This window comes from Amblyomma mixtum, chromosome 2 (genome assembly GCF_055824585.1).
Source record: "Amblyomma mixtum isolate Tamu chromosome 2, ASM5582458v1, whole genome shotgun sequence".
NCBI classification, from domain to species: domain Eukaryota; kingdom Metazoa; phylum Arthropoda; class Arachnida; order Ixodida; family Ixodidae; genus Amblyomma; species Amblyomma mixtum.
In genome coordinates this window covers 83,218,453-83,235,436 of record NC_143013.1, presented here as the reverse complement: position 1 = coordinate 83,235,436, position 16,984 = coordinate 83,218,453, and the positions used below count along the sequence as shown (strand labels likewise).

Sequence of the window (16,984 nt, the reverse complement as noted above, 5' to 3'; positions counted from 1 at the left end):
TCTGCATAAGCAGTGACGCGTACCGCTTCGCTGCCTGGCAAAGCCAGACCTCTAATAAAGGAGTGGCGATTGACTGCCAAGAGGAAAGGCTCTAATGCTAAGACAAACAAAAGGGGGGAGAGCGGACAACCTTGACGGACGCCGCGGCGAACATCAAATGCGGTACTTTCCCGGCCATCGAGGAACAGAGTGCTTGAAATATCTCTGTACATCTCTTTAATGAGAAGCACGAAAGAAGGTGGGAAGCCGAAAGCATCCAGCATCCCGTAAATGTACTCGTGCTCTAAGAAGTCGAACGCCTTTTCCTGATCAAGGGAAACAAGAAGACCCTGTGCGCGCCGTCGTAAAGTATACGCTAGGATGTCTCGCGTTACAGAAGATAAACTATGTATTTCACGGCCTGGGATGGAGCAAATCTGGTGGCAGGAAATAAGTGACGGAAGGAGAGCTCGTAGACGACGAACGAGTAATTTTGCTAATACTTTGTAATCTGAATTTAGCAGGGTGATAGGGCGCCAATCTGCCGGACATGTCGACATAGGAGACTTTTTAGGAATAAGGACAATGCGGCCTCTTTTGAATGATCCGGGCTCTGAAACGAGAACATCCGGGCACCGTACGAGACTTAACGAGATTTAACGAGACTCTCTAAGCCCTCCTACGCGACCGGCATGCAAGCGCCGGTTGGTCTCCAAACGAGACAAAAAATAACTGCTGCCAGTGCCTTCTCTATGTTTATCAAGATATCAGTGGAGCTGTGGGTTTGATAATGCACGGAATTATAATTTCCGATTTCTAATAACGCGTGCAGAAAGCACATAAGTGCCACGTTACACTTCGTTCTCATACGTGATCTCTTAGGGGCTTCGCGCATCGAAGCAAAGCCGCGCAGGCGCACAGGGGCCCGGGGGAGAAGCGCTGCGTTCAAAGGGCAAGGCATCGCGCCGAACGGGTGGTGGCGTTCCTCCCTTCCTTTACGGTGCGGTTCGGGTGTCCACCGAGATGGCAGAGAATTACTGCGCCATTTCCTTTCCTCAAAAAAACCTTGCGTTCAAATGGCAAGGCATCGCGCTGAACGGGTGGTGGCGTTCCTCCCTTCCTGTACGGTGCGGTTCGGGTGTCCACCGAGATGACATTAGGCCCGTAAACATTTCATGCTTACTCTACTCTCGTTTATGGGAGAGACAGAGATTTTTTGTATAAGAAAAAGATACGCAAGTTGGTTTACAGTAATTGCCATTGCTTGCAGCACCTGGCTCTAGGAAAAAAATGGTGAGGAAGCATATGGATGTCGAGCGTTAGCAATATCTAACTAATATTGCGTCATTTGCCATCGTCGGTATATCCGGTACAGATTTTTCGTTATATCCGGATGTCTACTTTTCTAAACCTACGTAAAAGACGAATCGTTTGACACCACTTCGAATGTACTACATCAATTTGTTTGGCCGTAATAAACATTTAAAGTTTCAAGAAGTCGACGGTTTGGGGACCAAAGGTCGTCGTTTCGAATCCCTATGATGCGCTACGCTTTGAATCGACTAGCAATCTTATGATACGTAATGCGCTGAATCGTTTGACAATACTCCGAACATTCTACGCATATTAGGTGGCCCACAATCAGTGTACCAGTGGTACCATCCACTGGTCCCACTTCTATGGCCTTGTGCTTCATAATAACGCGACCTTGAGTAGTGCGAGTATTGCAGCTAACGCTCGTAAAGCTCCGAGGTAGCAGTGGTGGGTTTTACCGGGACTTCTTTGACGTTATTGGTGAACTACTCACAAGTCTAATGAATGGCTATTTGGAGGAGGTGTTGAAACCGGCCTCTTTTAATAGAGGCAGGTCGCGTCCCGAAGGCTGGCGCCCAGTAACCTTGCTAAACAGTGGTTACAAACTGGTGGCATCGCTGCTCGTCGAGCGCCTCCGTCCTTCCTTAGCGAGCCTCGTTAGCCCGTTCCAATCGAGCGCCGTACCTGGGCGAACCGTCTTCGCGTCACTGACTTTGACGCTGGACGTCTTTGCGTTCGCGCATCTTTGTCTCTCTGGATCAGTCTAAGGCTTTTGACAGGGTCGACCACGCTTACCTTTTTCAGGTGCTGCGGTGCTTCAGCCTGCCTGAAATTTTCACGGACCGCATTGCCTTACTATACCAAGACTTGGAGAGCGAGCTGATGCTCAATGGCAAGGCACTACCGCCCTTTTCCGTGACCCGAGGCGTGCGCCAGGGTTGTCCGTTATCTCCTTTGCTCTTTGTCCTTTCGCTGGACCCGCTCCTGCGGTGCGTGGCTTCTCACCCACACATCCGCGGGTTCCCAATGACGGGGCAGGAGACTTGCGGTCACTGCTTACGCAGATGACATCGGCATTTTGTGCGGGACGGCTAGAGCCTTCGCCATTTCTTGGTCATGTTCGAGACATACGCCGCTCTGTCAGGGGCGGAGCTTAACGCCGCCAAGAGTAGCGCCTTACGCTTCGGCACCTTCAGGGACCCGCTGCCGATCCCGATCCCGTTCGTGGACGCAGTGCGGGTATTGGGAGTCGTCTTCGAACAGTCCGGTGTTTCTCCCCGTACCTGGGAAGCCGTCGTCTCGCGGACGACGAAAGCACTCGCAGAGGCGGCCCAGTTCGAGCTCTCCTTTTCAGCGAAAGTTGCCGTCGTCAAAACGCGAGCGTACGCTTTCGCCTTCTACGTCGCACGTGGCGCTGCGCTACCGCGCCGAACAGCAGGACGCCTGGCCTCCTTGGTGGGAGCCTTCATCTGGGATGGTCGCACGGCGTCCGTCGCCCGCCGTTTCCTGCACCTCCCCGCGAACCGAGGAGGCCTCGGGCTACCTTGTGTGGCCACAGTTGCTCGGGCGTTCAGCGCTAAGTGGGTGGCAACACTCGTTGCCGACGCGTCTTACCCGGGGCGCTCGCTGCTTCACTACTGGCTGAGCACAGCTCGCCGAGCGTTCGCCCCGGGTCGGCACTCAGGCCCGCAGGCCGAGCGACCCCTTGCCTTCTACCGTGCCGCCGCGGGTTTCCAGCTCAGCCTTGCGGCGGACCTCCCGGGCGTCGAGCTCGCCGACACGTCAGCTTTGCGCATAGGCGAATTGGTCGCGTGCGCGCAGCTCAGCCCTGACGACCAGAGGCGCACCGCGGTCCGCAAGTGGAGGGCGTGGGCCGCGAGTTCGCTACCCAGCGAGGTCCGAGACTTCGAGTGGAAGCGGCGGTGGGGCGTTCTCCCGACGCGAAAGCGCCTTGCAGCGTGGGGCGTTGTGCCCAACGACAGGTGCCCCCAGTGTGGTGCAACTGAGACGGCGCACCACGTTTTCTTTGAGTGCCCGGTCGCACTGGTGATGTGGCGCCTCGTGTGGCGTATGTTTTCCGTCCGCGCCGGCCCCGGAGCTCGGCGCCAGAGCGGCTTGTTTTCGCGCCTTGTTGTTGCCTGTGTTTGTTTTGTGCTGTGGCGCCGCCGCTGCCTGGCTGAGGCCCGCAGGCAACCGGCGCGAGCAATGTATCCAGCGTTGCAGAATCTGCGCCTCCTTCTTTGGACTTACCTGTCCCACCGCCTGGAATTGGATAGGGAGGCGCGGTTCCTGCGACGCTGGCATACGCGCTTCTTTGTTGTTGAAGAGGGCAGGCCGGCGATTCCAGTCTTGCTCTATTAGTTGTAAGATGTGTGGCTTCTTGTAGAACAAGTGTGTTCACTGGCTGTTTTTTTTTTTTTGCACTGGCTGTGCCCAAAAATCTTGTAAGGCAGGGGAAATTTCGGGGAGGACCCCCCCCCCTCCCTTCGCCTCTCATCTTGTAGATAATTTTAAGAATTTACTCAGTTTCACTGTAAAGTGTGTCTGCATTGTTACTGGTGTGTAGTAACTCGGGCGCGGCAAGCCTGCCCGCATTAGTCATGTATAGTACCAAATGCATTGTACAATTCTTTTTCTGCCTTTTTGGGCCTGTAAGAGACTAGCGCTTCTGTCACGACCTTCCTTTTGTCCTGACCGTTTGGAAGTCAATAAACTTCTCTTTATGTGTCGCCGTCGTGTCTTCAGTGATCGCTTTTCCGTAATCGAGCGACACTAGTCGCGAACTGTACTCTTGTATTTTTTGAGGGACTGTGATCCCTTATCGTGTAACGGTTGGTTGGTTGGTTTATGGGGTTTAACGTCCCAAAGCGACTAAGGCTATGAGAGATGCCGTAGTGGAGGGCTCCGCAAATTTCGACCACCTGGGGTTTTTTAACGTGCACTGACATCGCACAGTACACAGGCCTCGAATTTCTCCTCCAAAGAAATTCAACCGCCGCGGCCGGGATCGAACCCGCGTCTTTCGGGACAGCAGCCGAGCACCACAGCCACTGAGCCAACGCGGCGTGTAACCATGGGGTCCAATAAAATTCTCCTGAGTGTATTTGCTTTGTATAAATAATGAGTCCAATAAACTTCTCTTCAAGGCGGGCCACTGAGTGGGCTCACAAGGTCGCCAAGAGCCATGGGCTCGAAGCCACCTAGTATAATGCCCACTAGGGCTCAGTGCTGACAATAAACGTTTTCCAATCCAAATCAAGGCGCCTGTTTCAACAGGCGTGTTTAGATCATGTGACCCTCCCAGAAGACGAGCTCCTGCTCCAGACCGGATCGCTACCGAGCCCGGGACTGATGCATCGCATGTACCCCGAGACCTACCCGACCGATACGTGTAGAGTCTGCCGGAGGGAGCCGGCAGATCAGACGCACATCTTCTGGGACTGCATCAGAAATCCAAAGGAAGCAAGATCAGGAACAATCCCGCCGCGGCTGGAGGCAGCAGCGAAGAGCAACGACCATGACCAACAGCTATGGGCCGTCCAGCAGGTCCTCGGGGCGCTCGAAAGGCAGGGACCCAGCGAGCCGGCAACGGCGAGCGGAGACCCGCGCCGAGTAACGGCAGCCTCGTAGACGACGTAGGCCCTCGTCGGGGCGCGCGAGCGCCCAACTGCAGGCACAAAAAAAGTTTACTCCAATCCAATCCAATCCTGCGGCGGTGGAGCACCCGCTTCATCGCCGCCAGCGGGGGCCGCGTGACGGTGCGGCTCCAGCCGTATTGAGTGGTGGTGGTGAAAATATTTTAATGAAATGGTTTAGGAGGTTGTAGCCGTGGTTGGAGCTCTCAGTCCGGAACCCCATTGGCGTAGGCTGCTGTCCGGGCTCTTTCGATGAGCTGCTTTTGACTCTTTTCGTCCGAGCTGGACAGAGCTGCCTCCCACCCCTCCTGCGTTGGCTGGTTATTAACAGTGATCGCCTGATTTCGTTGGCAGGCCCATACCATATGGTACAGGTCCGCCTTCTCCCCGCAGAATTTGCATTGCGAGTCAAATGACTCTGGGTCTATGGCATGTAGTCTTCGTGGGTTGTTGTAAGTGTTGGTCTGTAGCTTTCGGAGGTGTTGTTCCTCCCCTTTATCTAGTGTCTTAGCCGGCAGAGGGTAGACCCGACGGGATAATCTTAAGTGCTGAAGTATGGCATTGTAAGTTAGTAGTGGGGTAGGAGGTTCCACGGCATCCGCACTGGGTGCCCGGGGGAGAAATGCTCGGGCTGAGGCATGTGCGCTCTCGTTCCCTGGGATGCCCTGGTGACGTGGTACCCATATTAAGTGTTTGTGTGTGGGTTGGTAGCCACGGATGTAGCTATCTTGCAGGATTTTAGCTGCTAGCGGTGGAACCCTGCCCCTCAGGTAATTGCGATACGCTGTCTGTGAATCTGTGAGAATGTATATTGAGCTAGTGTGTGTTGCAGCTAGAGCAATCGCCACTTCTTCCGCAGCCAGTATGTCCTGGCTAGCCAGTACTAGTCCGTCGACTGTTGTATTTTGGTGCACTACCGCGACGGCCGTCATTCCCTGCTCAGGACCCGCAGCATCGACATAGAACACGCCCTCGCGCCCGCCGTAGTGTCTTTTCATGGCTTCGGCTCGTGCTTGTCGTCTTGACTGGTGAAAATCAGGGTACATATTCCTGGGTAGTGGAGCTGCCTTGAGTTGTCCTCTCCATGAGGCTGGGATGTCGGTTTTGGTGTCTAGCTGTCGGGGGCAATTGATGTTTAGATCACTCAGGACTTGTCGGCCAGTTCGAGTTGTGGAGAGTCGTACCACCTGCGCCGTAAGGTGTGCCTCTATCAGCTCATCGATCGTGTTGTGCACACCCAGTCGCAAGAGCCGGTCCGTGGATGTCGCAAGAGGGAGTCCCAGGGCCTTCTTGTAGGCAGTTCTGATTATGAGGTCGAGGTTTTTGATGTCACGCTTCTTAAGGCGGAGGTAGGGCGCTACGTAGACGACGCGGCTTACAACGAAAGCCTGCACCAGTCGCAGAGTATCGTCTTCTCGCATCCCCGATTTGCGCGTCGTTATCCTGGCGATCATCCTGGCGACTTGCTCGCTCACGTGCCGTAGTTTCTGGAGGGCAAGAAGGTTGTTGCCGTTGTTATTTATGTACAGACCCAGTATCTTCATGGTCTGAACTTCCTTGATGGGTGAGTTGTCTACACGGATATTGATGGTGTCTTGATTCTTGCGTTGACGGAAGACTATCAGTTCGGATTTTTCGGGTGAGCACGTTAGTCCACACGCCCGGGCATAATTTTGAACTGTTGTCGCCGCGGTTTGTAGTTGTTCTTCAATCATTCCCATACTTCCCGTGGTTGTCCAGATGGTTATATCATCAGCGTACAGGGCGTGGCGTATGCCCTGTACCTGATTGAGAAGAGGTGGGAGATTTAGGAGTGCAATGTTGAAGAGAAGTGGGGATAGTACTGCCCCTTGCGGAGTGCCTCTCGTGCCCATCTTCACTTGCGTTGTGTGTTTTGAGCCGGTGCTGATGTTGACGGTTCTGTCCGTAAGGAAATCGCAGATGTACGAGTAGGCTCGCTGTCCGCAGTTCATGCTGTGGAGGTTGTTGAGGATTGTGGAGTGTTTGACATTGTCAAACGCTCCCTTGAGGTCAAGTGTTAGAAGCGCTCGGTTACTGTTTGTGCGTGCGGGATCAATGACTTCACGTTTGATTTGCAGAAGCACATCATGGGTGGACAAGTGTGCCCGGAATCCAAACATCGTGTGTGGCAGTAGCTCATTGTCCTCAATATAATTGGAGAGACGGGTGTGGACTGCCTTTTCCATGAGTTTGCCTGCGCACGACGTGAGGGATATGGGGCGCAGGTTTTCGATGCTGATTTTCTTGCCGGGTTTGGGAATAAAGTGTACATTGGCTGTTTTCCATGCTTGTGGAATGGTGCCGGTACGCCAACATTCGTTTATGTAATCCGTGAGTTGCTGCAGAGCCTCCGTGCCGAGGTTGGCCAGAAGTCCGACAGTAATTTTGTCTTGTCCCGGGGCTGTGCCTCGGCGCATATCTGCTAGTGCTGCAATGATTTCCTCCGAAGTGAAATCTCTGTCTAGGTCTTCGTTCGGTTCCCCACGGTACTCCTTATTGTAGGGTTGTGGGTCTCGCGCGGTGCAGATATAGCGACGCGTCAGTTCATCCACGAGTTCTTGATCTGTGCCTTGAAAGCTGTGTAGGGCTCGATGCAAATTTCTGTGTTGTTCACTCTTCGCTTTCGGAGGGTCAATAAGGCATCGCAGAAGGTTCCATGTAGCCTTGGTGTTTAGGCGGCCTTTGAGGGATTCGCACTGATCCTCTGATCTTAGCCTCCATATTCACTTCTTGCAGGGCTGTTATTTGCGGCGTATCGGGATGAGAGTCTATGTATTGCTGTAATGTTTCCCTCTTCCGTTTTAGTCCCCTGCAGTTCCACTGTAGGATAGTCAGTTTATGTCTACGTTGTGGAGCCATGCTGAACACTAGAAACTTGTGCCTCATCATGTGGTGCGCCCTCAGGTTGTAGATCTGGCTGAGTGCTTGGCAGACGAGTTCCCATTTTATCCTGCAGCTTTGTGCCCCTGTTGTGAGAAACATCTGATAATTCCTGAAGTTTGCGGTCAGTTCTGATCTCCTGCGATTGCATCCTTATTAAAACCGGTTCGAGGTTTTCCATCATGGGTTTAATAACTGATTCGAACATACTTTTGATTGTCATCTCGATCATAATTTGTAATTTATTTTCAATGAGGTCTTGAATTGTTTTTTCCAAGCGAGTGATGCGTTCCTGGGTTTGGGGGTGCTCTGTACATTGCTGCTTTAGTGCCTGCAATGGTGGTGCCTGCGGAGTTGGTGCCTGGTGGGGTGCGTCTGGTGTAGTTGCTTGCCTCTCGGGGGTGCTAGCATCTAACTGATGTGGAGACGGAGGGTGTAGCTCTGCCCTATCTTCATCCATCGGACATGCCTGTTGCGTCGATGGAGGTAATGTGTTGTTTGGATTGACTGCGATGACTGCGATGACTAACTGCTGTTTCAATGTGATATTTTCTGATTTTAGTTGTTCAATCTCTACTTTAAGTCGTTTGTAAGCCAACGCTTCGGGGGAGGAGGCAGCTACATCTGCCCAGCTCACCTTGCTGCCGTTGCGCTGCTCCTTGTTATGGGGTCCTGTTGTCTTCTCGGCTGGACGACTGCCGTTGTTGTGCGACCCATTATCGTTAGTCCCAGGTCCATTGCTTGAAGAGCGTGAGCCGGGTGGTGCTGAGTTGTTGCTGGACTGGTCCTGGTGGGTCAGTCGGTCCCCGCTGCTCGATGGACCTCTGCTGCCGGACCGGTTCCGAAGCCTGGATCTCGACCGGTGGTTGACTTCTCCTGTCTTGGGCTTGGTTTTTTGTGATGTTCGGTACTTGTACTTGCACTGATTCGACCCCATGGGATGTGGACCTTCGCAGACCGTGCACTTGGGTTGGCAGTCGTGGGATTCTGGAACATCTTGCCGACCGCACTGCGGACATCTTGACTTCGAAGGGCAAGGGCAAACATCCGCCCGGTGTCCAAGCTTCCCGCACAGTGCGCAGGCTGGCGTCATTTTCTTGTATAGGCGTACTGGAACCGCTTCACCGTAGTAGAAGACGTGAAACGGAACCTTTCTTCCTTCAAACGTGATGGCCGCCACGTTGGAGGAACCTAATTTTCTCACGCTCACCACTGGTGCGTCCGGGGAGCGAAGCGCGTACGTGATGTCTTCGTTGGAAACCCTCGGGTCCACTTGTATTACTCCTTTGCAAGTGTCGTCGGAGGGGCGGAGGTAGGAGTACACTGCCTGTGCCTTGTCCCCAAGCTGAAGTTCGTGAATTGCCAGGATCTTTCTGATTGTTTGGGCGTCTCGCACCCCGACGACGATGATGTTCTGTTCCCATATGGGCCAAACGCTCAGCTCGGCTGAGCCCTTGTCGACGCCAGCAGCAATGTGCAAGGCGTTTCCGACCGCGTTGCTTCCCCTGAATTTGCTGAGATCCAGCGTTCCTTTAGGTTTGATTATGATCACTGCATCTTGCTTGTCCAGACGCGGCTGCGGAGGAGGCTTCCAACGCTTGACTTGCGTGCGGGGCGTCTGCTGCAGCGGCGTATCCCCTGCCGCGGTGACGCGTCCATCTGGCGTTCGACCTTTTTGCCGTGCCGAGTGGTTGTCACGGGCTGATGCGCGTTCCCACTCTTCTATCTTGCGTTGGATAATCGCCTCTGTAACCTTGTCGAAAACTGGGGTTTTCGCCTGCGGCATGGTGACAATCTGCATCCCCTCCGGGTCGTATCCCATCAGGGTCGTCATGGTTTGCGGCAGAATTTGCCCGCGGAGCCGCGGCGGGCAGCTGAGTCGTGGCCTAACTGTTAGGCTTAGCAACTCGCGCGATCCGCTTGGTCTTCAAATTCTCGAAGGATTTGAGAAAACGGTCCCACCTGAACAAGGGTGGGTGGTCTCCTCGTTGTTCTGGAAGTGTAGCCAGATGGTGTCGCAGCGCTTCGGCAAATGCTTCGGGAAAGGATCATAAAATTCGGCGGAGCCGACGTGAGACACGTCCGCTCTTCCCGACTGCTGAGGCGCGTCCATCCCGTATTGAGTGTGTGGTGCGCGGTGTCGGTGCGCGTTCATCGTATTAAGCATGAAATGCTTTTAGCTCTCATTGTCGGCAGTGTGGTGACGTCACGCCGAGACCGAGAGCCATCATCCGGGCACTGAATTCCACTCATCCGGGCACTGAAACGAGAGCATCCGGGCACTGTACGAGATTTAACGAGATTTAGCGAGACTCTCTAAGCCCTCCTACAGGACCGGCATACAAGCGCCGGTAGCTTCGCGCCGAACGGGTGGTGGCGTTCCTCCCTTCCTGTACGGTGCGGTTCGGGTGTCCGCCGAGATGACAGAGAATTACTGCGTAAATTCCTTTCCTCAAAAAGCGTCGCGTTCAAAGGGCAAGGCATCGCGCCGAACGGGTGGTGGCGTTCCGTGGACTGCCTAGCAGCGCTACAACACGCTGTCGCGTTCCACTCCTAAAGGCGAAGCTTAAGCGTCATTAATTAGCAGTTAATTAGTATATAGTCATTAATCAGTAATTAGTCACTTATTAGTAATTGTCAGTACTCCGTCATAAGTTGTGTGACGTAATCCAGTGGTGACGTCACCAGTGTCACATAGGCAAAGTGGTGGTGGTGGTGGTGGTGGTGGTGGAACTTTATTTCCAGCGGATATAGAGGAGCGACCCGAAGCACCCCCCGCTTAAACGGCGGCCGCTATCCCTTGGGCAGCGGCGGCGTCTTCAGCCAGCTGGAGGAGCTTGATCTGTGTCCCCGGATCGGGGTTGAGCAATAGAGCCTCCCAATGATCAGAGTCGGTAATGAAGCGACTCGCGGGTAGGGACTGCGGGCAGTTCCAGATCATATGATTTAGATCGGCTTTGGCATCACAATTTTTGCATTTGTCTGAGTAGAGTCCATCCGAATAGAAGCTACACAATTGGGATTTGGATAGCTTTTAGTTTGAAGTTTACGCCAGGCTTTGGCCTGTTGCTTGGAAAGCGTTTTATCTGCTGGGGGAAATCTGAGTCTTGCAAGCCTGTAGTGCTGCAGGATTTCTCTGTAAGAAAACAACCTGTCCTTGCCGGAGTATAGGGCGGGTGGACTGCACGACCCAGCTCGGCGGGACAGTTCTCGAGCTAGGTTATGAGCCGCCTCATTACCAGCAAGGGAGGCATGAGCAGGCGTCCAGATTAGGCGAATGCGCCGCGTGGGCTGATAATTTAGCAGAATCCGTGCTGCTTGTGGAGAGATTCTTCCAAACGTGTAGTTACGTATTGCCAATTTTGAGTCGCTGACAATGGTTTCTGCCGAGGATCCCGCAATGGCTAGAGCAATGGCTGTTTCTTCACCAACATGTGTGTGCTGAGTGCGTATAGTGCCCCCAGTTATGAATGTACCACATTCCGTGGTGACCACAGCTACCATCTTGTCAGCCGAAGACTCTGCTGCATCAACATATACCACAGAGGTATCATTAAGGAAACGTTTGCCTAATGATTTGGCTCTCTCTGCACGACGTTCAGCGTGGAAATCGGGGTGCATGTTCCGAGGTAGTGGAGGAATGACCAGAAGCTGGCGTATATGCTTGGGAAGGTCAGTTGTTGGTCCGCCTTGTCGTTCGTATGTTATGCCGAGTGTGGACAGAATGTGTCTGCCAGTTGGTGTGGCCGTTAGTCGTTCGTACTGGGAGACGGTTACCGCTTCAATAATCTCATTTAGGGTGTTATGAAGACCGAGACCTAAGACTTTCTCAGTCGCTGTGTGCATGGGTAGCCCAACTGCCTGTTTGACACATTTTCTGATTATGGCTTCCACTTTCTCTTTTTCAGCTGACTTGAGATGTAGGTAAGGGCATACGTAAGCGATGCGGCTGATCACAAAAGCTTGTACTAAACGGAGAGTATTGCTTTCCCTCAATCCCGAGTGGCGGTTGCTAATGCGGCGAATGAGTCGCATAATTTGCTGCGAGGTTCCCTGAAGCTTCTGAATTACGTCACCATTGAAGCCGTGTTCTTGTAGAATTAGGCCCAAGATTTTAATTTTGGGTACTCGAGGAATGGGGACTCCGCGAATACTGAGTTCGATGGCGGGTGGGGGTTGCGCAAGGGATCTGATTTTGCGGAATATGAGAAATTCAGATTTGGCTGGAGAGACCCCCTGGGGTCTACATAGTTCCCCACGATATCGATGGCACGCTGGAGTCTCTCTTCGATTTCGGCATCACTGCCCTCGGCGGTCCACAAGGTGATATCGTCAGCGTAGAGGCTGTGGTGGAGTTGCGGGATCTGCGCTAATTGGTGTGGAAGTTTCAACATTGCAACGTTGAAGAGAAAGGGTGACAGGACCGATCCCTGCGGGGTGCCCTTGTTGCCGAGGGGGAAGTCACGCGAGTGGAGACCTACTTGAAAATGCGCCTTTCTACCTGTGAGAAAGTCGCGGATATAGTTGAAGGTGCGGGCTCCCACCCCGAGTTCATGAAGGTTCTCCAAGATCGCATCATGTCTGACATTGTCAAAGGCCTTTTCCAGGTCGAGTCCAAGAATTATTCTGGTGTCCCGCGTTTTTGCCTCAATAATGTGATGTTTGAGCTGAAGCATTACATCCTGCGTAGAAAGTTTTGGTCGAAAGCCAATCATGGTTGGGGGGTACAGCTCGTTCTCCTCCATAAACCTGTTTAGGCGGGTATGAACTACGTGCTCCATGAGCTTACCTACACAAGACGTGAGCGAAATTGGCCTGAGGTTCTCAAGGCTGAGTGCCTTCCCGGGTTTTGGAATGAGAATGATCTCTGCCGTTTTCCATATTTGTGGGATTGAGCCCTCCGACCAGCATTTCTGCATATACTCAGTTAGTGATTGTAGCGACTGTTCATCTAGGTTGCGGAGGACCTTGTTGGATACTGCATCTGGGCCAGAGGCGGATTTACAGTTTAGCCTGGCAATCTCTGCCCTAACCTCATCCACAGTAATCGGGGAGTCGAGCTGCGTGTTTTCCGGACCAGCATAATCTGGGAAGGCTTGGATAGGAGCATTACCAATATATCTGTCTTTAAGTTCAAGGAAAAGGTCCTCTGGTGTGCCTGCGTATGCATGCACAAGCTTTTGCAGGTTCTGCCTCTGGGTGGTTTTGCTACCTGCAGGGTCAAGTAGATGACGGAGCAAGTTCCAAGTCTTAGAGACTCCCATATTGCGATCCATGCGGTTGCATATGTCCTCCCAGTTTTGCTGAGTAAGTTTGACCGCATGATCCTCGATCTCCTTGTTTAGCCTAGCTATTCTTCTGCGCAGATTGCGGTTCCACCGCTGTCGTTTGAGTCGGTTCTCTAGTCCTCGCTTTGCCTCCCATAGGTGAAGAAGCCGGCTGTCCGCAATCTCCAAGTGGTCAGCCTGCTCTAACGTACGGGTGGCTGCCTTCGTATCTTGGCAAAGATCCTGTGCCCAGACATCTATGTCTAGTATATCGGGGGTATCAGCTTCTCGGGCGGCCCTTTTAGCGCGGAACATGTCCCAATCGACAAGGGTGGGAGCTCGAGCGCTACGACGCTTGGGGCCAGTTGAAGCCACTATTTCCAATATGTAGTGATCGCTGCCGAAATTTTGTTGAGTGTTTATCCATATTGGAGTGCCCGAATTTTTAGCAAAAGTCAGATCGGGAGTCGTATCCCTGGAAACACTGTTTCCGCAGCGGATGGGGACTACTGGGTCTGTAAGAAGAGTCAACCCACACTGTTGTGCGGTGAGCCACAATTTTCGACCTTTAATGTCCTCCTGTGGGTACCCCCAAGCCGGGTGTTGCGCATTAAAGTCTCCCGTGAAAATGACGGGGTGATTGCCTGCAAGTTTCAGGGTCGCCTGAAAGAGCGGGCCAAAGCTCGCTTTCCGTAACTTTGGGCTGCTATAGACATTCAGCACAAACAGACTGTGGTCAGGTTTCCTAGGCGGAATTAATTCGACTAGCACGTGTGTGACATTTGTGACTGGGGTGTCGTGCTGGACAACCGTAATATTTCGTTTGACGAGAGTCGTGACACCAAGCGTGTCACCCCCCGATGAAAAGGATTGATATCCAGCTAGCTTGCTATTGGTTTGTGTGTCTTGTAGTGCGATTAAGTCCGGTCCGTCCCTATTGTGGAGGAATTGTTGGAGTACAGCTCGTTTGCGGTTAAATCCTCGGCAGTTCCACTGCCAGATGGTGTAGTTTGGTTGTGGCGCCATATTGGGCTAGTCTGATACCGCTTCAGAAGAAGCAGGTTTGCGAATTTTGACGGGAAAGAGCCTACTCTCTGCCTCCTGCTGCCAGGTGCCTAAGTTAAGTAATTCCTGCCGGTGTGTGCATAATTCTTCCATGATGGAAGTCATTGTAAGCTGCATTTGAATGAGGGTGTTGGTAGTCTGCGTTTGCGCTTCTTCAATTTTGTGAATGCTGTCGGCTAGCTTTTGGTCTTCGGAGAGGGAACCGCCCGCTTTTCGCTTAGGCGGGGGTGCCCGCGGTGATTCAACATGCATGTCCGCTCCGGCGGAGGTAGAAGGGGTAGGGTTATTGGCGCCAACGGTCATAGGCGGTGACCCAGTCTGCATTTGTTGCTGTTTTAGAGCGGCATTTTCTTTCTTTAGTTCCTCCACCTCGCGAAGTAATTTCCCTACCAGCCCTTTCAGGTCTGCTAGCTCAGAGGGGTTGGAGTTAGATTTCTGGGAGGCTTTATCTGCCCAGCCTACCTTTTGCGTGCCGACGGCGTCCAGGTTCAAACCGGGGTTCTGTGGCTGGTGTGAAGGAGTCCTGGATTTGGAGGCGGACCGGCCTCTCTGTTGCAGTCGTGGAAAAGAGCTGGATCGATGACTATAGTCCGTCCGCCCCCTGCTTTTGGAGTGGCTGCGTCGCTCTTTAGACTGCGGCGTCTCTTGGCTATGCTGGGTCAGATGTTGGCGTTCCTGTTCCCAGTGGCGTTTGGTCACAATGTATGGAGTGCGGTAGATCTCGCGGCATTTGTTGCTGCCCAGCTCATGGCCCTTACCGCACAAGGCACACTTAGGCTCACAGGTATGCGTTTCAGGAGGGTTGGCCATGCCGCATCCGCGGCAGCGAGCGTTTTTCGGGTCCGGGCAAACGTCTCTGCGATGTCCGAGTTGTCCGCACAAAGAACACACTTCGTATTTTTTTTTTTTGTAGAGGCAGCAACGAATCATGCCACCACCGAAGCTGATCCAACGGGGAACTCTCTCACCGTTGAAGAGAATGAGGACCGTCTGCGACTGCGCACCCATGCGCCGGACACCACATATTGGAGGATTTCTGGGATGCTGAAGGTTCGCTAGGATGACAGCGTCCGATAGATGTTTGGGAACGCCTTGGATCACTCCTTTACCACTGCCGTCCGGCGTGGCGACATACGAGGTGATGGCGATCTTGTTCTCGCCGTAGGTGAGCTCCTGGATGCTTAAGTAGCGTTCCACTCGTGCCGCGGAATGGGTGGCCACCAGTATGGTGTGTTGCTTGAAGTTGAGGAGCATGCAGTCTTCAGAAGATTCCGCCAAGGTTACACCCGCGGCGTCACGAATGAGTTGAAAGATTCCGAGTTGGCCACAGCTCTCGAGTATACGGAGGCCGCCCGATGGCCGGAGTATCACCTTGGTTACGCCCTTGGGTAGGCGAGGTAGGTTCGACGCCACCGATTGTCGAGCAAGTCGTCGGCCAAGCTTTTTCGCAGAGGAGTCGGCAGATTGCCGCATGCTGCCCTGTCCCTGGGCGCAATCGGTTCCATTGTGTGCCGCGGGGTCAGTCCTTCGGCGTTCGTGACCGGATCGTTGAGATTCACCGACGGTGAACCAACCATATTGGTGCGAAACTTCTTCGGGGGCTATATCAGTCCCCTCCACGGTGACTTCCATATCCAATGCTGGACGAAGATCCCACTCAGAAAATGCGGCACAGCCCCGTCAGAGCGGGGTCGCTAGGCCTGGCGTAGGCCTAGCGGGCCGTGCGTACCGGCGAGAGCCGAATCGCAAAAAAGTCCGAACAAACAGGCAAAAAGGGACTTGCCGATGCGTTCGATGGCGTTATCCGAGCTTCAAACACGAAATCCAGGCGAGAGCGGTGTTGAGCGTCGCTGAATTCAGCGGTGGGCATGGGTGAAGCGAGGAGCGTTCGCACGAGCGTCCGATCCACGCCACGTCCAGCCTCAGGCAAAGTGGTGCGGAAAACGCTTTCGCCTCTAAGCACTTTAGACCAACGTTCTAGTAACGCTGCTTTAGACAGTTTCGAACGCGCTGCATATACATTCTTGTCAGGCCTGCGTCTCGTCGTGTCCGCGTACGCTTCTGCATCGTCCTGCATTTCATGCTTACTCTACTCTCGTTTGCGGGGGAGGCAGAGATTTTTTAGTGAGCGTGCTTCCCCCCGCGATGCCTGGACATGATGGACCCTTTGAACATTCTGTGCTGTGAATTATTTTAAGGCGAAAGCCTTTAATGTCTCATCGTTGTAAGCAGCAGTTGTCCACAGAAAATGTCACGCTTTTCAATTGGTGGAAACGGTCGTGACGTCACAGTGCGCGAATTTCAAACGGGGCCAATTGTACTTTGGCTAGTAACCATGAAACCAATTGAAGGGATCGTATAGTGATGCTCCAAGTAAGTGAGACTGAGCTTAGTTAATTGCTTAATTACCCAATTAGCCTAATTAGCTTTACTAGTCAGGCCATATAAATAAATAAAACCGAGTAAGAAACTGGTCGAGCTCGGGAATCGAACCCCGGTCTTCGGAGTGCGAGACGAGCACGCTATCCACTCCGCCATGCCAGCTCGATGGTTTGGAATGAACAAAGGCGCGTCTAGTGAATACGGTGTCTTCGCTCACTGCCATCCTCCTCCCTTCCCTTCCGGCAAGGTTTAGCTGTCCACCGAGATATGAGAGAGAAATACATTTCCTTTCCTCAAAAACCAATTTACCGACGAGCGAGGCGTAGAACCGAATGGGCGATGGCGTTCTATGGACTCCCTGGCAGCGTTGCAAGACGCTCTCGCGTTCCACTGTTAGCTAAAGGCGAAGCTTAACATCTTAGCCACACATCAGTGACCGCA

General features: G+C 53.1%; 1 protein-coding gene across 1 annotated transcript; it reads right to left on the bottom strand.

Moving 5' to 3' along the window:
- Nucleotides 1–1,958: 1,958 nt before the first annotated feature.
- LOC149359960 (uncharacterized) lies at nt 1,959–16,082 on the bottom strand. The gene is made up of 2 exons (XM_089572062.1): nt 14,624–16,082; nt 1,959–4,960 (listed from the first exon to the last, which is right to left on the bottom strand). Exons 1-2 carry the CDS (start codon nt 15,791–15,793, stop codon nt 4,739–4,741), a joined length of 1,392 nt encoding a protein of 463 aa, XP_089428188.1. The 5' UTR covers nt 15,794–16,082; the 3' UTR covers nt 1,959–4,738.
- Between the last annotated feature and the right edge of the window lie 902 nt (nt 16,083–16,984).

What these genes read in the sequence shown, in the direction of transcription:
- LOC149359960 (XM_089572062.1), bottom strand. Translation starts at nt 15,793, where the DNA reads ATGGAAGTCACCGTGGAGGGGACTGATATAGCCCCCGAAGAAGTTTCG. An exon ending in ACGCCGTCGGCACGCAAAAG is followed by an intron (nt 4,961 to 14,623) that starts GTAGGCTGGGCA and finishes TTGTGCCTGCAG; the next exon opens with TTGGGCGCTCGCGCGCCCCG.